This window comes from Cynocephalus volans, chromosome 1, assembly GCF_027409185.1.
Source record: "Cynocephalus volans isolate mCynVol1 chromosome 1, mCynVol1.pri, whole genome shotgun sequence".
Taxonomy (NCBI): domain Eukaryota; kingdom Metazoa; phylum Chordata; class Mammalia; order Dermoptera; family Cynocephalidae; genus Cynocephalus; species Cynocephalus volans.
The window spans coordinates 238,027,687-238,048,990 of record NC_084460.1 but is presented as its reverse complement, the minus strand read 5'-3'; the positions used below and the strand labels follow the sequence as shown (position 1 = coordinate 238,048,990).

The 21,304-nt window shown below is 34.0% G+C and overlaps 1 protein-coding gene across 3 annotated transcripts in view; it reads right to left on the bottom strand.

The window, feature by feature from the left end:
* The window catches only part of UBR3 (ubiquitin protein ligase E3 component n-recognin 3), a 233,502-nt gene that overhangs the window by 166,560 nt on the left and 45,638 nt on the right, over positions 1-21,304 (bottom strand). For all 3 annotated transcript variants that reach the window (XM_063088738.1, XM_063088752.1, XM_063088745.1), the window contains exons 6-10: positions 18,915-18,981; positions 13,431-13,561; positions 12,001-12,229; positions 5,746-5,925; positions 5,013-5,146 (exon numbers count right to left, since the gene is read on the bottom strand). In XM_063088738.1, the coding sequence (XP_062944808.1) occupies positions 5,013-5,146; positions 5,746-5,925; positions 12,001-12,229; positions 13,431-13,561; positions 18,915-18,981 (741 nt within the window). The remainder of the gene's footprint in view (positions 1-5,012; positions 5,147-5,745; positions 5,926-12,000; positions 12,230-13,430; positions 13,562-18,914; positions 18,982-21,304) is intronic.

The following is a 21,304-nucleotide window of genomic DNA, read 5'->3' as shown; positions in this document are numbered from 1 at the left end:
CACCTACAGCCATCTGATCTTTGACAAAGGCACCAAGTCTACACACTGGGGAAGAGACTGACTCTTCAGCAAATGGTGCTGGGAAAACTGGATATTCATATGCAGGCGAATGAAACTAGACCCGTACTTTCACCATATACCAATATCAACTCAAAATGGATTAGAGAATTAAATATACATCCTGAAACAATAAACCTCCTTAAAGAAAACATAGGGGAAATACTCCAGAAAGTAGGAGTGGGTACAGACTTCATGAATAGGACCCCAAAAGCACAGGCAACAAGAGGAAAAATAAACAAATGGGGATTATATCAAACTAAAAAGCTTCTGCACAGCAAAAGAAACAATCAACAGAGTGAAAAAACAACCAACAGAGTGGGAGAAAATATTTGCAAAATATACATCTGACAAAGGATTAATATCCAGAATATACAAGGAACTCAAACAGCTTTACAACAAAAAAACAAATAACCCAATTAAGAAATGGGCAAAGGAGCTGAATAGGCATTTCTCAAAGGAAGATATACAAATGGCCAACAGACACATGAAAAAATGCTCACGTCACTTAGCATTCGGGAAATGCAAATCAAAACCACTTTGAGATACCATCTCACTCCAGTTAGGATGGCTAATATACAAAAAACTGAGAATGATAAATGCTGGTGAGGTTGCAGAGAAAAACTCTCATACACTGTTGGTGGGACTGCAAAATGGTGCAGCCTTTATGGAAAATGCCATGGAGGTTCCTCAAACAATTACAAATAGATCTGCTATATGACCCAGCTATTCCACTGCTGGGAATATACCCGGAGGAATGGAAATCATCATGATGAAGGGATACCTATACTCCCATGTTTATTGCAGTGCTATTTACAATAGCCAAGAGTTGCAACCAGTCCAAATGTCCATCGTCGGATGAGTGGATAAGGAAACTGTGGTATATCTACACAATGGAATACTACTCTGCTATAAAAAAGAATGAAATACTACCATTCACAACAACATGGATGGACTTAGAGAAAATTATATTAAGTGAAACAAGTCAGGCACGGAAATAGAAATACCACATGTTCTCACTTATTTGTGGGAGCTAAAAATAATAAATAAATATAGAAACAAATAAATGGTGGGGGGGAAGAAGACACAACAATCACAACAATTCCTTGAACTTGTTAAGCCAAGTGAATGGATGTGATGTAGTTGGCGGGGGAGGGGAGAAACTGGGGGGGTTGAGAAACAGTTAAAGGGACACAAAAATCAACTACAATGTGTATCGAGAAGTTAAAATAAAATAAATAAAATAGTTTAAATAGTGAATTTTATCTCAATTAAAAAAAGGTTTAAAAAAGACATTCTGGGGCATAGATGTATAAGTGTAAAAGTGCAGGTAGCATCAAAGTCAAATAGGTTAAATATATCAGCTATCTACATAAATTATCTGTGCCTTAGAAAAAACAGCTGAAAGTCCCACATCCCTTTTTTTTTGGCAAGTAGCTATATAGGAATCCAACCCTTGATCTTAGTGTCACAACACCACACTCTAACCAACTAAGCTAACTGGCCAGCCTCACATTCATTCTTGACATCTCCTTCATCCTGCTCATCTCCATGTCCTGTCAATTCTTCCTTGACATTATCATATAGGTTCTCACCATCATCCACACCAAACATCACTTATCATCTGATCACCTTGCCAACAGTCTCACCCTGTTTTAATCTATCCTATATGAGATTTATCTTTATAAAAATATTATGTATACATTATTTTCCCCACCTCTCACAGAAAAAAATTTAATGACACTTATAAATTACCATAAAAAATTTGCCATAACCAAACTAAAATGGCAGATAAATCATGGATAAAAGAAGTTTTAAAACCAAGTGTTCCCCCATTTTGTCAAGAGTTTGGGCAACAGGGTACCATTATATGCTCTTAGCACACAAGTAAACTGCCACAATCCTTCTGGAGAACAATTTGACAAGTATGTATAAAGAGTTTTTATAAAGGTGACCAGTTAATTCCACTCCTAAATACAGCATATTTGATAATCATGTTCAGATCATCGCTCTACCATATCCCCCCCACCACCACCCACCCAAAAAAATTCAGTATGTACGCTGACTTACTACTTACTAGTTTTATGAATTTATTGCTGAAATTTTATGAGTCTCAGTTTCTCCATATGTAAAAATGGGCATGACACTACCTACATCTCCCAGTACTGTTATGAAGAAGCAAATGAAAAAATGTACATAAAATGCTCTACACGTCATAGTCTAGCACTATGCCTGACAAGTAGTTAAGGGATCCAAAGAGTCAAGACCAAATTCTTCTATCAAGTCTGCAGTACCTTAAAGTTGCCACTAGATAAAGATTTTGCTATTTATTTTTTCCCCTCAGAAAGCAAAAGTTGATAAAATTCTAGAAATGTGTTATCCCTTTATCCAATCTACCTGCTATTAATCTGGTATTGAAAGTCTGATGCTCTACCAGCTAAGCTATCTGGGAAGTATTACTTTACTAGCCCTAATATTTGCAAGAATCAAACAGCATTCAAGGCAATCATACAAAGACAATAACTTATCAAGCAAAGTGACCTTTTATATTGCTTCATCCTTTAGTTTTATGTAGTAGAGAATGTATACAGAGAAACAGCATCTTTTTACGTTAATAATATTTCTTCTAGTTCACATTTCTGAAACATGACAGTGTTGCTGCTAAAAAGCTCTTGACATTCTTAAGAGTCAATTACAGAGACTGCATGCTATTTTTCAGTTTGAGGTCTCCCAGTTTGCAAACTGTTTTTTTGCTTGTCTGTGTGCACAATAAACTCAAAAATTCTAAAAAAAAAAAAAAAAAAAAAAAAGACAATAATAGCAAAGTGGTAAAAAGCACTGGTTCTGAAATCAGAAAGATTTGCTTTCAAATTGAGCTTCCGTTTGTAGCTACATTAATATAGGCAAGTTATTTAAGCTCTGAAAGAAAAGTCTGATACTATGTACTTTACAGGAGATGCTATGAGGATTAGATGAAAATATATGTAAAGTGCCTAGCACAATGTCTGGCATAGGTGCTCATCAAGAGAACATTTTGTCTCGGAACATGATGCTCCTCTGAGAAATTTCTCTCTCAGATACTGCAGGGCCAATATAAGCCTGTTTTCTCTCTGTTCTCTTCACTTCTTAGATTATGGGAAACATTACACATTGCAATTCTGGCCTTCAAAGCTGAAAAGTAAACTACTGCCTAGAAACAATGATTTCTCATTATCATAGTGATAAACATAAACCCAGCCTCATAATCCAAATTCACCCTAAACATAGTTGTCAGAATAACCCTCCTAAAATATTGATCTTTTCATGTCAATACCATATCAACCCATCTGCTGAATCACTGTCTTATTTTGACTTATATAACACGGCAATCTTCTGACTTTCCTCTTTAGGATTCACATCTCTTCTCTCCCTATTTGATCTCATACTGCACCCTGGTGATAAATACCATCTATATGCCAAAGGGTCTAGAAATTGTAACCTCAGTCCAGACTTCTCTTTTGAGCATGGGACTCATATATCCAACTACCTATTCACTATTTCCACTTAGATGTTTCATAGGAATCTCAAACTTAACATATATAAAACTGATTCTGATTTCTTTAAACTTGCTTTTCTATCAGTCTTTTCCACCTCTGAGAATATTACTTCCATACATAGTTACCCCAAAGTCTCTCTCTCTCACGCCCTCATCAGTAACACAATCCATCACCAAGCCTGTTGATTCTACCTCCAAAACACATCTTGAACATCCAGAATACATCTTGAATATGCTACCCGGATTTCATGTTTAAATTGTAGCATCTTTTTTTTTTAATTGACAGATAATAACTGTATATATTTATGGGGTACAATGTGATGTTCTGACACATGTATACATTGCAGAATGATTAAAACAAGCTAATTAACATATCCATCACCTCAGACACTTATTTTTTTTTGTAGTGAGAACATTTTTAATCTATTCTTTTAGCAATTTATAGCAATAATGCATTATTATTAACTATCATCACTGTGCTGTGCAATAGATCTTGAAAAGTAATTTCTCCTGTCTAGCTGAAACTTTCTACCCTTTGGTTAACATCTCCCATTTCCCAGTCCCCTATCCCTAGCCTGATAACCACTATTCTATTCTTTACTTCTATAAGTTTGATGTTTTTAGATTCCACATATAAGTGAGATCAATTTATCACAGCATCTTAATTGATCTATTTACTCTTAATCCTGCTGCATCCACTCTATCCCTGCATTTAGAGAATAGCTGAACTCATGGGAGAAAATACAAATCAGTTTAAAGGAACACACATATTTAAAGGGTAGGTGAAAGAGAGCCTCATAATGACCTGTAAGCAAGTGCAGGCTTTGCTGTGCCATTTCCCTTTTGTTTCACTTTGTTTATAAAAGGATAAGAATACAGACTGAGAAGTTCGAAGAGAAGAGTTTTAAATGAGTTGACCAAGTCACCCAAATAGAAAGAGGCAGAGACAAGACTAGAACCCAGGGCTTCCAAATATTTCCACTATAAAATCTTATCCAGCCTGTTTTATAATCTATATCAACAACTGGAAGTTGTGTGAAATTTATGCTGATTTTATGCTTGGAATAGCAAAAGTATAAACTTTACTGAGGACTACCCTACCCCTTGAAAGACAAGAAGCATTAGGCAACTGATAATGGGTAAAATGAAACAGTAAAGATGAATGTGGAAACTTATGAAGTTCCAAAGACTATTCATAATAGGGGTAGTCTGGGAAAATCTGATAACATAAACGAATTCCAACGAATTCCAACATGCCTAAGAATAAAAATTACTGTCTTGGGTCAGCTTTCACAAAGCTGAATTCAAATATTAAACATTGCACATTATATAAGAGTAAACAAAACAACGTTTTCACAAATCTTTTTCTTAATTATTTTGAAAGTATATACAGAAGTTAACAAAAATATTTCCAACATACCCTAACTTTACAATGTGATAAGAGCCCCCACATTGGCTGTGCACAGGCCTCAAGTTCAGCAGCAAAGGCAGCATAATAAGTCTGAGACTCGAATTCCACATGCTCATTTAGTTCTCGCTTGTTTAAGTTCATTCCTTGCAAAAATTAAAGCAGATATAAACCTTGTCAAATGGAAGCACGCATTCAGATTAAAACTCAAGTAAAACATTTCCCAGTATCAAATGCATTGTTATGCACACAAATGGTATAAATGACATAGTATGTAAAGAAATAAGTAAATTATTAAAAATGAAATAACCTAGTCCTTTTACAATTTTTTTTTACAAACTAGGCTTTCTTTGAGACACTTAGTGAATTGCCTCTCACATAACGTAATTTAATATCTTTAAAGAAGAAAGTCAAAACAATTTTAATTGATCTTAGTTAAAATTTTCATGAAAGTCTTATGAATCTTTCTTGGAAAATAGATTTCACATTTCTAGTTTTAATGCTTTAAAATGTTAAAAATATTATACTCCTGTTTCCTATTTAACATTTTGATATTTTTCCTAACTCCATGATATGCTTTCATGAACAATTTAATTTATTAAGTACTTACAAATAACAATTAATTAAAATAAGACATTTCATGTGTAACCTGAATGCTGTTATTATATTTTAATTAGTATTTAATAATTTAGCATTAGGCATTTGGTAAACAAAAAAAAAATTTTTAAAAACATAAAATTCATACCTTGAAAGAAAGATACAAAGTTCATCCATGTAACCAACAAACCATGGTCCTCCAAAAATCTCTTAGCCACACTTTGATGAGAAAGAATATTAATAAAATCACTAACAAGAGGCCAATAAGTGTTATTCTTCAGTAATGCTTCTCCACAGTTCACTACCACATGTAAACTATTTTCTTCATCTAAAAAAGATACATATAGCCCAAAAATAAGTTTGTTTTTTTTTAAAAAAAAAAAGCTTTACCAAAGATACAGAATATTATACACTAGAATCAGAGACAGGTAAATTCAAACCCTACCCTGATATTTGATACCTTTATGGCTTTAGGCATGTTATTTAGACTCCCTGAATCAATTTCCTCATGTGTAAAATAGAAAAAAAACAGGTATCTTAAAGGAATTAAATGATGTTAACATAAAGCATGTAGCACATCATTACAGTAATTATACTACATGTCCAATATATTACTTAATACTGAGCTAGCTATATGTTTATAAAACCTTATTTTCTTGACTCTAATGATATAATACAATATTTTCAGTTACAATCAATAAAAGATTTTTATCCCTAGATTAATCTCATTCCATCTTATCAAAGCTGTACAATTTCAAATGACATATTTATTGCTTTCTTCTATTCAAAGTATATATAAATATAATTTTTTTAGCAAATAGTATTTCAAAGATAAAGGAACAAAAAACGTACATAAATTTCTTAAGCCTTAAAAAAAATACTCAAAAATTAAATACATTGTTGGAAGCGAAAAATTAGGTTTGTACAAAATCTTTTATCATTAAAAATTATTAATATATATGCATTAGCTCTCTTAATCCATTCCAACATAATTGATTTACTGGACTAAGGAACCCTCTGTTCCCACTGTAAAACAGTATAATACCCAAAATACATGGAATGCTCAAGACTATCAACCTGTTCCCTAGTACACAAGGAGAAGTATGTGGTTACCCAGAGTCAATTTTTGTTTCTATTCATACTAATTTGTCTTTTTGTCATAATTATAAAATTTAAATCAAAAGCATATGAACTAAAGAAATATGAACACCTAAAGAGGTATTACAGAACCTGGATCATATGCTTTTGAGAGACAATAAAAATAAGTAAAAATAAATGCCAGAAGAAAAAAGCTAAAAAAAACTTGGAGCAGAAAAATCTTAAAAGCCTACAAATATTTTACACTCAGACTGCTTCACAAAGATCTTTATACAAGGGGTCTTCAAAAAGTTCATTAAAAAATTTGTATTATCTTTTTTTTTTTTTTTTGGCAGCTGGCCAGTACAGTATTATCTTTTAATTCCATTTTTCCACAAACTTTTGAAGTGTCCTCATATTCTAACTCTACTTTTAAAGACAGAAATTGGAATTCACAGATGATGCTTTACAGATGTGGTATACATAAGATGAGAGAGAACTCCAGCCAAGGAAACCATATCCTGAAAATGCTTTGTCCAAAATTAAAATATTGGAGAATAAACACGCATTTCTGTGTTAAAACATAATGTTTAAGGTACATATGCACCATTTTTTAATGATTCCTCACTTTAACCAACTTTTTCAACTAACCGCTTGTCAAACTCATCAGTAAAGATGGCCTCTACTGTACTTCTTAATTTCCACACACTAAATTTAGGTTTCACTCCATGGAATTACTTTACCCTACTCGTAAGTTTAACAATATATAAGAACAGTACCCACTGAAGTTAAGTATGCTCTCTTTCAGTGCTTCTCAATGAATGAGAGATGTTATAACTGAATGAGGGAGTGAGGGGCCTTTTACAAATTATCTACACCTGAGATACTGAAAAGCACCCCCAACTGACAACTACTGTCACTGTGAGCTAGTGAACCATTGATACTGATGCTGAAAAATATTGAGATTAAAAAAAATTTCTTAATAAAATATTGAGAATCACTGTTCTATTTAATTGAAACCAGAGGATGAATAAGCAGAATATAATTAATCAAAATCACCATTTTCCACACTGCTTTAAATACTACTGTTCTTGTGGAAAATGCCTTGGAATCTTTAATGCAATAAAGTGATTTTATACTTTTTCTACTTTTACCCAAACTGATACTTTGCTCACTACAGATTAGAGAGCAATGATTCAGTGTTAAATCAAATTCACTCATGGACAAATATTTACTGATCACCTACTGAGGGTCAGGTATTCCACTAAACTCTGAAAATAAAGTGGTAAATAAATCAAGATTTACATTGTCTCTCTCTCTCTCTCTCCCCCCATTGAGATTAACATCAAAGAAGACAGAGTGCGATAAGAGCTATAATAGGAAAAGTAAAGGGAGTCATAAGAACAAATAAAGCTAGTCTAAAATTCAAGAAAAGACTCTCCTGAGTGATGTTTAAACTGAGATCTATGAAATGAACCAGGAATTATGATTAACCAGATAAACTAGAGAGTGAGGAGCAAATGTTGTTCTAGGTAGAGGGAGCAGTATATAAGAAGATTGGAATCACTGGGACAAAGAATGCAGAAGGTGGGTGGTACAAATGAGGGTATAGGACCTTATGAACCAGCTTTAGGAGTCTGGAGTTCATGTGAAGAGAATGACAAGCCACTGGGGAGTTTAAAGAGAGGAACCTGATCAGATGTATAGTGTGGAGAGTGACTGAAGGAAGGTGGTGATGACTTGAGATAAAAGGCCTAGAGATGGCAATGGCTTGAACAATGATCAGGGCATAAAGACACAGAGATGAAGAGAAGGTTTAAATGACAGAGTTGGTAATGTTTACCATATATACAAGGAGTAAAAAGAAGTCAAAGATGATTCCTAGGTTATTAGGTTGGGCAACTGTTTAGATGGTTAGACAGTGGTATCAAAACACATGCTCACATGTTCATACACATATACACACACACACATACACCCACACACACAAAGATAATGGAAAAGAAACCAGCTTGATAGAGAGATGATGAGTTTTTGCTGTGGACACTGTGTTTGAGATACTTATAAACATCCAAAGAATATAGCTCAATAAGTTGTTTGATATGTAGGACAGAAGATCAATCTGGGATTATTAGCATCTACAGAAATTATGCAACACATGGTTGTAAATTCCATTTTACACAGACTGCTTCATAAGACAAATTGTAAAATTGCAGGGACGTGCAAAATTATGAACTATGTTTGGAATCACAAAGTAGTGTGGTATAGAAACGAATATAACAAAGTAAAGGTATAAGGTAGGGATCACATACTACTAGAAGGATTTTTTTCCTTTTAGTCTTCAGTTGTTGCTATTGTCGTGTTAATTTTCATTTTTATCACCTATATTTAGTAAGAGTATAGATAAATTTTAAAATATTGTCTAGTGACAATTTAAGCAAAGGCTAGATAGAGGAAAAATAAAAAGAAAATACAGAAATCCTGTTGTAATATCTGTGGTTAGTTATGAATAGTTCAATATATTTAAAGCTCATTCTAACACTCTTACTGTAAAAATGAAGAAAGCTTATGGTGCTTTTAAAAAACTGGTAAATATAGGGGCGACCAACGGCTCACTTGGGAGAGTATGGTGCTGATAACACCAAGGCCACGGGTTTGGATCCCTATATAGGGATGGCTGGTTAGCTCACATGGGAGAGCGTGGTGCTAATGACACCAAGTCAAGAGTTAAGGTCCCCTTACCGGTCATCTTAAAAAAAAAAAGAAAAGAAAAAGAAAAAGAAAACTGGTAAATACATATCATAAAATGTTATGCTACTACTGAAAGAAGAAAAAAAATCTACCATGGCAAAGCTTGAAGGCTGCTAGAGATAGTTTTAGACCTTGGCGTGGAGATAATGTAATTCATTGCTAGAAAAATACATTTATATTTTAAAATCTTAGCAATGCTTCCTATAGCTATTCAGCTTCTTAAAAAGCTGAAGTCTTTGTGTAAGAATTTCCAGAACAGACTAGCTGCATTAGAAGGGAACTTACATGTAGAAAGCAACTGAGACCATGTAATATGATTTCAGAAAAAATGGGAAAAGTGAGAAAAGCTGAGATACCAGGACCAAATGCCAAGAAACAGCAACATTGATAGGACAAGTAGAGAAGAGTGGCGGGCCACAGAAAGAACTGAGAATCAAGAGTGTGAAATGCTGTGAAAACCAAGCAAGATAAAGTCCAAAGTGTGGCCACTGGTTTCCTCATCATGTAGGTCACAGAAAGGGTGATCATATAATTTATCGTACAAACTGGGACTCTTTTGAGAGTAAAAGGGATTGTTTAATAACTATGTCAGAATAACAGACACAACTTGAGGCTGTTCTGGGAAAATGTAGGCTATGTGGCCACTTGAGTCACAAGCAATTTTGTAGAGAGCAATTTCAATAGAATAATGGAAGTGGACACTAGATTGAGGTAGGTTAATGAGTGACTAGAAAGTAAGGAAACAAATATAAAAACTCTCTCAAGAAAGTTGGCTATTAAAAAAAAAATGGGAAGCAGACTCATACACATTTATTTCCCAAACACTCTTCTTTACAGACCAAATGCAAACCATATATGATAAGCACAGCTAAATCACCTAGTCAAGTAAATGGACTCCAGATTCTTTTAAACATCAGATACTTCTAAATTTAAGTTTTCTAGTTTATAAATTAACAACACTATTTTTGTGAAAAGTCTTTCTCTAAATATATAATTCTATATAAAAATATCACTGATACAACTTAATGACAATTGACGCTATTTCAAAAAGGAGAAAAGGCAAGCGTTCTAAGAAACAAAAGGTCAAGTTACATGAAGTTAGAAAAACTATAATACAAAGCATCTCATAAATTTTCCTTTAAAAAAGTAAAAGAGGTACATTGCTTAATGCAGAGTTACATAGCAAGTAGGAGCATGGGCTTTGCAGTCAGATACCCAGCCTTATCACTTACAGCTGTAACACCACAGACCACTGACTTTAACTCCCTAAACCGCAGTTGCCTCAGCTATAAATAGAGATAACATTTTTTACTTCACAGAATTATTGATGACGGTTAAATGAGATAATGCATATAAAGTACTGTGATAAGAGCCTGGCATATAGTGGGTGTTCAAAGGATGATAGCTGCCATAGCTAGCTAGCTACTATTATATAAAAGGCTTTACTCCCTGCACTGAGCATATATCCATTTTCAGAATATGGTGTCACATCTGAGAATAGACTATCAGTATAAAAAAAAAGGAGCTGATATGCACAAGGAGGCAACAGTGGAACAAGGCAAGGCTCCACTACAGTATCTCTCCTCCTCAGAGAATGGAAAGGTCCTAAAATTTAATCTGAAGTATTATTTGTTGTTATTTTTAAAGTTTAGCTCCACGTGCCAACAAGTTAAGACAGAGTCCTATCAATGTAAGCCTGGCTGTGTCATGATGAAAAACAAAAGTTCTGACATCAGGGGACACGAAATCCTTCTTGGCTTTGTCATTTACTAGGTATATAATCTATAGCAAATGATTTAACTTTCCTGAGCCTCAATGTACTCGTCTTTAAAGTGAGAATAATAATAATGCCAATCTCAGCGAGTTTTTCAGAAGCTTAATTGAGACAACATATGAATAGCATTCAACAATGCCTGGTACATAGAAAATATACAAATGATGTAAATTATTCAAAGGAGGTAAAGTTAAGATGAAAGTCCACAGATGAATGAGAATGGGACGAGGTATAGAAATATTACAGCAGCTTGAGGAGTATCAATTACATAGTGGACACACAAGAAGAAAATAAAAGTTCTCACTAAGAGAACACAGAAAAGGCACAATTTATTCCAATTTTTAAATTATAAAAGTATAAGCATATAAAAATGTCTTAAGGCTGACAATAACAAATTTATGATAAAAATAGAAACATGTCTAATAAGGATACAGCTAAATAAATTTGGTATATCCATATAACATGAATGCTGCAATTATCAAAATACTGTACATGTTCTTGACATGTACACTATGGTAACATTTTTTAAAGTATATATTTGTATTTATAAACATAATCATATCACACAAAAAGATAGAAAAGAAATACAGCCAAGTGTTACCAACAGTTATTCATGAATGACAAAACTATAAGTGGTTTTAAGTTTTCTTTAAATGTCATTGGAAATCTTCAAAAATTTAACCAAATATGTTTATTTTTATAATATTTTTAAAGTTATTTTTTAAGCATATAAGGTGTTTCTAAGACTAGTTATATAAAGTATACTAATAATAGATCTAGTGAATATAATTTTGAGTTTACCTTGTAGCTCACTTTTAATAAGGCAACTTTCCATCATGTATAATAGCACAGTGACCATAATATCCAGCAGCTGACATTCTTCTGTTACCTGTCTGGCTAGCTCCTCATTGCTGAACAACTGAACACTAATATGCACAATTCTGTTAGACATCGTGTCTGATTCATGACTTTTCTTCAGTGTTTTCATAATGAAAGCATAATGCTGAACAAAAGTTTTTGTAAAAGCAACCTGTAAAAAATTTTTAGTAGGAAGAAAAAACACATCAGTTTAACTCTGAATTTAAAATATTTTTCAATATATTATACTAGCATTTTAAAACTATTACTAACTTGTGACGATGTCCAAGGTAATTGAAAAAATAATTTCTATTACAATGGTAGTATTAAGACACATTTTCCCTTTTTTGAAACATTAGCAAAATACCTTGAGGGTTAAAAAAAATGTTAAGGCATTTAAATTATTAAAGTTTCAAAGCAATTACAAATACTGTGGTTTAAGAATACAAAATTTTACCTTGCTCACAAATGTATCAATTTACTAATGTCAAACTATGTGTCTTTGTTCTGTGCTACCTGCTTTAACAACAAAATCTACAGTCTCAACTACAAACTATCACAAAGCATTTAATACACCTAAATAAGTAAATCAATATGATTACACCAAAAGAAAGACCTTCTCCTATTTGATTTGAAAGCTGACCACTAACCTGACTAAATTACTTATATTTACTCTTTACTTACTTATTACTTATATTTACTCTTATTTCCTTTCTTTGTAACATGTACATTTCCTTTGTTTTTTTTAGCAGGTATAAAGACACAAAAAAATGGCACTATTAAAGTGTCATTCCTAACCTATAACATAAGAACTATAGCATGCTTTATTTTCTTTTCATACACTGAATTGTGTCACTTTGCCATAACCACATGGCAGTAACAGGTGGGTCCAGACTCTCTGGAACTAGAAACTTCACCTACCTACATTTGTACATGAGCCAATAACTCTTCTCTCTAACGATTATGGCCAGCAACTACTAACTCCATGCTTTTCCCATGCCTAACCCCACAATCTACATCCAGTTGCCTCCCTTAAACATTCTCACCGCACCTTGTACCTCTTCTTCAGAGGACTTGGAACCATTTGTAACTACATATTTATTTCTACAATTGTGTTTTTAATGTTTGCCCCCCAGCAGCCCCTTCAGACCAAATTCCATGAAAAAAGGCAACCCTTCAGAACTCTGCTGCTTTGCCTCAAAGCTGACATACTGTGCTTTTTGTGCAGATCCTGTGTTGGCAAGAGAAGCAGCTAATGCTGTTTCATAGTATTATATCAATCCTTAGCTGAGAAATACATCAAAAAAGATTTAGTAATGAAGACACAAAGAAAGTACAGCAAAGTTCAGGAAGGAGGGAAAAAATATAGATACCTTATACTCTTGATCTGGAAGCATGTTAAGTAAGAAAGTCACCATTTTCTGAGGGAATTCATACTTTATAGTCCAAAACAATAGTTCTTCTAGGAAGCTTTTATGTTTCAAAACATCCATTATGGATTGATCTGCATAATAAAAAGAAAATTTATTACTTAATAATTTAAATTGCTTATCTCAATTAAACCTTACTATAATTAATAACCCACCAATCCCTCAATATATCTGAAAATTAATGCAATGATAATACTGACAATAACAAGCTAGGTTTTTATAATTTCCACAGTATGGAAATAATTCATTTAATCCTTATATTTTAATATAAAGCAGTTACTAGAAAAATAAGTAATTACTTGTCCTTAAACATAAGCCATTTATCTAAAATTTCTACTAAGATTCAAAATAATTATCTTACAAGAACGATATTCATGTACTTAACTTAAAACAATAATTATTTTAAGCTAAAAATAAAAATAAACACTATTAAGGAGAGTCCAAAGTTATCTGAATTTTTAATTTAAAAAAAAAACAGAAATCTTTATAGGATTCAATAATTTCTCCATTTCTTTAGAATTATCCTTTATAAATGAGATACCTGACTTCATTAGTATATATATTTACTTTTTTCTGGTAAGAATATACCAGAAAAAGTAGAGAGTTTTAGATATGCTTACTTGAACAGGACGCAAGATATCCTCTTCATTTCTCTCACTAATAATTTCCCTCAGTAATTTTTTTTCCTTGAAAACATGAACTAGAAAATTTTGACTATTAATCTTTGTTAGAAGAAATAATCTTGAGCCACTTCTCTGGATCATCTGCTCTATACAAGGACATCAAGAGGATACAGCAAATGTCAACTGTGAATGGATTGGCTCAGTGACACTGCTTGAGAAGGGACTAGTCAGATGAGATATTTGAAAAAACAATACCACATACTTCAAAATACTCAGGTACTGCCCTAACTACATCACAGTTCACAGTGTCTTGCCAGGTTGCCTTGTAGAGTTTTTTTTTTTTTTCAATTAACTCTAACCCAGCTTCACAGTGCTATTACTGAATAATGTTTTCATACCACATCTCCTCAGGTAATGGTCTAAAGGAGTAACAATAAGTTCAATATGTCATCACTTTCTTGATTCTTTTATAAAACATACTGAGTTTACTAAGGCTTGAATCAGTTCTTATTAGATATGACTTTAACCCAATTTTTTCATTAATAACTAAAGAAACAACTGGCATTGTTGGGACTCAGAAAACAATACCCTAAAATAGGGTGCTTTGACATGCTGAACTAAAATCTCTTCCTGACCTTCCCCTGCCTTCCAGGGGAGAGACTCTCAATGGGATTTCCTTATCTAAGAAAATTTCTTTCCAAAAGAAATGCATTGTCTTAAGAACCCCTCCCTAAGAGTCTCATCAAATAACCAGGAAAGATTAACGACCAGGAGAAGAGAAGAGACTAGGAGTCCACACAGGGAGTCATCGTCACGCCCAGACAGACTTTTCATCTACTCTTCCGAGGGCAGCTCGAGAGATTACTTGCAGAGTTTATCTACATCATATGACAACATTTGTTCACAGTGAAGTCCCACCTCTCACCTTCCCACTACCTCCCCAAGAGCTCAGAAGAACTTCTTCCTAGGCCATTGTTCTTTGGGCTCATTCATTTCCCCTGAAAATCATTTACTCCTGCACTGCCCCATCATCACCATCACCACCTTCTTCTCCCCAGTGAAGAGGGTATTTAAATGACAACCATCTCGCCCCTCTTTGAGTCTTATGCATACATGTTAATGAAAATTTGAATGTCTTTTTTCCTGTTACTCTGTGTATTGTCAGTTTGTTTTATAAGCTCAAATTAATAAAACTTCAGAAGGTGTACGGAAGGAAATTCTCTTTGCCCCTACAATACCAAAAAATTCTATATATCTTGAAGATACTAAAATTTTAACTACACAGAGGTAAAAATACCTCTGAATCCCTTAACTCTGTTTCGGTGGTGCTATCAACATAAGCAATATGTAATAGGGTTCAACATATGAATACATTTACACTATACATCACTTTTTTGGAAATTAAGTAATTATTTTTTCAAATATCACGATTTTCTACTTGTAAACAGAAATCCCTTCCTACTGAAATAGATCATCCTCAGGGTTTAACGATGATGTAAAAACAGAAATAAGCAAGGCTTGCAAGAAATGAGGTAAAATATACTCAAAGGTACACACTGACAGATTCAAAGCCAAAACATAATAAAAATAGGCCCAAGAGAATCAGATAGGAAGGATATAAGAATTATAACTAAAAATTAGAATATAATCCACAGCACATTGCTGTATACAATTTAATTCTCACAAGTCACTTAGAACAAACATGACTAAAAATTTCACAGACTGCCAAAAAAACCCTGTCACAAGTAAGTGCTTAACATATTTACAAAGCTGAACAAAACTAGTACTATTAATCTTAGAATTCATAGTTATGACTCTGCAAGCTTGCATTAGCCAAATGAAAAACCTGAAGCCACGATAATTATTATTAATTATCAAGCACCTTAAAAAAAGAAATATTAAAAGAAATATTAACTTTGTTTTAAATCAATAGAACTATCTGAATGAACCAGAAAACCTGAGCTTCTGCTGAAATAAGAATAGTTGCAGCTATGTAATACTAGATTTTTTTTTCTTCAGACCAAAAAAAAAAAAAACCAGTAATGTCTTCATTGTTCTTAAAATGGGTGATGTCGGTCTTCCAAGATTTTAAAGCACAAGTTATGTGCTTTATGTGTAATGTTATGGAAACGTGGTTAGAAATGCTTCTATTAGTTATATATGACTATTTACCTTTAAAATCTTGTCATGACTTTTAACAATGTCTAAACTACTTCAAGTCAAATTGTAAGAAGAGACTTTTAAGAATCATTTTGCAATTAAATGCATGACTAAGACAAAAATTTTAATTAGACAGCAGAGTTCAAACTCTGCAACTCAATAGCTCAATAATCTTGGCAATGTTAGTAAAAGCCCTTTAGGTCTCAGTTTCTTCATCCTTAAAAGTTTAGTTGTTGAGAATAGGAAGGGATGGTTTAGTTTAGTGTCCGGCTTCCTGTCTATCATTACGTATTTTATTTTCAGCTTACTTTCAAACTGTTGAACCAAATTCTTACAAAAACTAAACCACTCCCTGAACTACAGATATCTTCAAAAGCAACAGTCACTTTTGAAAACACCTGGGGTTCTAGTTCAACAAGCATTTCTTCCATGTAGTACATATTTTATCCAAAAATGATAACTGATCAAGTCTTAAACCTTTGCACTACTTCTTACCACTAGAGAAAGGAAGAGAAGACACTCAAGCCAAACTCACATGTGAAAAAATTCAGGTATAAAAGAAAATAAACTTCAGCTTAAGTCTGCATAAAAAGTATCTTCAGCCAGAGTGTGATCACACTAAAGGAAAACAATGACCTGTTACATCATAACAGGTATTTTCTGGGCATCTCTAAAGCTTAAATTCAAGCATGTACCTAACAATCTGTCCCAACTCAGATGGGTCACAAAGACTCAGGTAAACACATGGACAACTACAGAAAATCAAAGGGCCAGGTAGCCATATGAGTTCTAATTTCCTTCAGGCATCACAAGTTCTCTACTGAGCCAGAAAGAAGAACATGTGTGCATATGTGCATCCTGGACCACAGATCAAATTTCATACCCTTTGCTAGCAGCCCACAAGTTAAATGCAGCAGCATAGGTAACTAAGAACAGACTCAGAAAAGGAGCCTGCAACTAAAAGTTCCCATAACTGAAAGTGCCTACATGCTCCACCTTTCTAGGCAGTCCTCAATATTCCAAGAGACATACTTAATCAGCAGCAGAAGCAAAAATTTTCTTTTTATCAAAATAACATTTTAACCTCTGGAGACTCTCTGATAGACCACACTAAACCAGAAAAAAAGACTATGTTAAGATTTGGAAATCCATGGCAAAAATCCAAATCAAAGGCTGCCAACTAATAACAAGTATTTGAGAAAAGCTCAAGAAAACATAGTGGTTAGAAGCTTGACTCAGGAATTTGAATTAAGGATCTACCTCTCATTTGCTATGATCTCTTAACATGCCTTCATTTCCTCATTCATAAAACGGTAATAATAATAACGCCTGCTTCATATATTACTTTAAGAATTAAATGAAATACAAGTGAAGTGCTTAGCACTATATCTGGCACATACAAATGGTTCAATAAATATTAGTCATTATTATTACTGATCTGGCTGACTGGTTAGCTCAGTTGGTTAGAGCACAGCCTTGTAACACCAAGGTCATGGGTTCAGATCCCCGTACCAGCCACACACACACACACACAAACACGCACACACAAAAAATACATATATGTAACTAATCTATTCCCTCACTATAGGCACATCTACTTTCTCCTTTGAATAAATATGTATGAGTCCTTACTGAGCCTTTACTATGTTTTAAGTACTATTCATTCATTCCCACTGTGTTGAAGAAACCCAGAAAATTTCATTACAAAATATGGCACCCTGGTACAGTGATTATTTTAAATTAAAGACCCTTGAAAGTCAGCAGATGCTGGAAGAGGCTTTACTCTGATATTCTCTTATCTACATTAAGGCCACTCCACCAATTATAATATAATTGCTTTCCAATCCCCTCCCTGGACATACTATCTATCACGGGTAGAAGACTGAAGAATATAACCAGACCTGGACTAACTTCCTCATAAGATAATATAAAATTCCAAAGAGAATCACTCACAAGCTAATCTCTGTCCCCTGGGTCCATTTATTCTCCCTAATAAACATTTTACTACCCCTCAAAAGAATTGCTTACATTTCCCATCTCCCACTCCCCTATGAAGATGAGTATATAATAACCTAGATCTCACTGGGTTATTTGGGTAATCACTCTCCCGTGATTTTCCCCATGTACGTTAAAATATATTTGCTATTCCTTTTTTTTCTATTAATCTGGCTCTTACCAGCAAAGCTTCAGGGGGCAAAAGTAGAAGTTCTTCCCTTAGCCCCTACAGTGTCTGTCCATCTGTCTGTCTGTCTGTCTGTCTCTCCCTCTCACCATCTCCCTTGATCTTCCTTTTTCACTCCAGAAATTGCATAGCCCAGATTATAAAAGAATGTAAACCAGATTAAAAATTTATACCAAAAACACTAGATCCAAATCAAACAATCAATGAAAAGATCTACTTTTGTCAGCTCAAATGTAATGCACACTTTAGGATAAAAATAATGAACAAAATCCGAATAGTGAACTTGCTTTTGAAGTCTCCACAACCACCCCCTAACAACACTTTTCCCAACATTAGATAAATCTAATAACATAATCTCCATTCAAACAGCTTTGATGTCAATATGGATAGCCAAACAAGTATTCTTAGTGAGTAAGCATTTTTAGGAGCATTTTATTCAAGGAAAAAACAAAATATAAATACCTTTGGTGCCACTGCTTAGTTTTACCCTCTTTCTCTTGCCCAGACCTTGACTCCCATCCTGATCCTCCTGGAGAAAAACAAAAGTAGCATTATATATAGTCATATTTTAAAATGTATAAATTTTATATAAATATAAATATGCTTATAAATTACGTTAAACATAAGATACGCATGCTTACATAGTCTTAATCAACATATTTCACTTTTATATATTTGCTGCAATAAAATCTTTTTAATGCTAATTTTCATTAAAATATATAGTGAAATATCCTTAGTATTAAAATACCAGAGCTCTTAATCTGTGCTTCTAATGGAAGACTTAAACACCTCAAAATGCCAAAATAAAAATTTTCCTGACTCTATAAACATAATATTAAATGTGCAAAGATGCTAAAAGGGGGAGGGGAAGAGATTATCATAGGAGGCAGGAGAGAAAGGGAGAGGACTAAAAAATGAACACAAGAAAGCCTTTAAAGAGCCTAAGACAAACAAAATAAGTTCAAGAAATCAAATTCTAAAAAGATAAGCACAACATTATTAGAAGTTGGAGTTGACTGCTAAAAATAAAAATAAAAACAAATTAAAATATGCCTAAGAAAAAATTCAAGAAGGAAATACAGGCATTTCTTCTCACATGTGATACATGCATTCCTGAAAGAATTCACACTGAAAGTAACATGGCTTATCTGGAAAAAAGAGCGAGGGGCAGACCACTCACAACCTATTCAAGTTTGTAACCAGAGAAATAACAAAAGCAATAATCGGTACCTGGGGAGATAATTTATATGCCCAGGCAAACATCTTGGGGGTGGTTTGAGTCTGTCTCAGAGGATGTTAATACTGTACTACAAAGTGGGAAAGCTAGCCAGTTGAGACAGTGCAAAGGGAAGAGGAGCAGAGGAAGGAGTCTGCCACTTGCAAAACCAAGGTGAAGACGGGTACACCTCTTAAGGAAAAAGCCCTGGGTGCAGACGCTCATTTCTAATATTGCTAAAAAGGCTCCCACTGCCTTCACAACAGAGCTCAAGATCTTTTTCCTCTCTAGCTAAAGGTTATGATCCTACCCCACTATCCCACCTCTCCTAAACCAAGGAATACTTCATATGAATCAACAACTTCCATATCATACTGACATCTTTTCCCTATTTTTCAAACACACATGAGCCAACTGGTATTATAAAGACATGCATGGCAGTATTTTGGCATACAGTCAGTTTTATAACAATGGTGTTGGTGGCCAGTTAGAACTGTCATATAAATTCTCAGATACTTTCTCAATTAGAGTCCATCAAACCTCCAAAGCAGAAAAGCAGCCTCACCTTCATACTGCAGCTCTATTTACTATTATACTTTCCTTGGCCTATACATCATAACCTTAACTTCAAGTTTCTGCCAAACCCAGCATCAGTCCTCAGGGCCAATCTCTGAAGTTTTTTGGAGCTACCACTTAACCCAGTCATTCACCATTTATTGAGCACTTCAATATGCTCTTTCTGTTAATCCCCACCTTTGTAAGGCCTCTACGGCCATCCACCTGGCAGCAGGAGTGACAGCCAAACTACAATCCTCTGCCACCCTCACCATGCTCCTGGAGAAAGTCACCAGAATGAAATTTGGAACTTTAATAGACACAAAACAGATGCAAGAATATAAAATCATGTCACAGGGCCCAGAGGGTTCAGAAGTTTGAGATTTCAGCTAATAGTCATTTATGAAACTGTTCTCCCAGATGTGAGAGAAAAGGCAAACTCAGAAAAAACATGTTATGTTCCAGGATAGGATTACTTCATAACTTCAAATACAATCTACCAATGAAAGAAGTATCCTTGATCAAGTAATGGTCATGGCAATATGAAGTTCTATAAATTACTTGGCTTTATAGTCTTAAAGGACAAGTAGAACAAGCAAAGCAAAGGAGAGGAAAATCATTCTGAGAAGAGAGCATGAGCAAAGGCACAAAGACAAAAGTCTGGAAACATACATCACTGAGTGGGACTTAACATCATGGTAGATATCAAACAGCTGGGAAGTGAGATTATCTCCTAAACTGGTGGGAAAATAGGTACTCTTCTACACTGATGGTGAGACAAAAACTCCAGTTCTAGGAAATTATCCTGAAGAAATAATCAGACAAATCAATAGGGACTATGCACATAAGTATTCATCACAATGTTATTTATAATAGGGAAAAAAATTGTTGACTTCCAACAGAACAGGATTAGGTCGATAAAGTATAGCTTTACCATGTGAAGATAAACTATGCTACAGCTCTATATTCATTGTGACCAGATAAGTGTTCAAAAATTACTACCACAAGTGAGAAAAGCATGCCATGTGGAATAGTATATGGAATACTATTTAAGTATTGATAATATACACAAATAAAATCT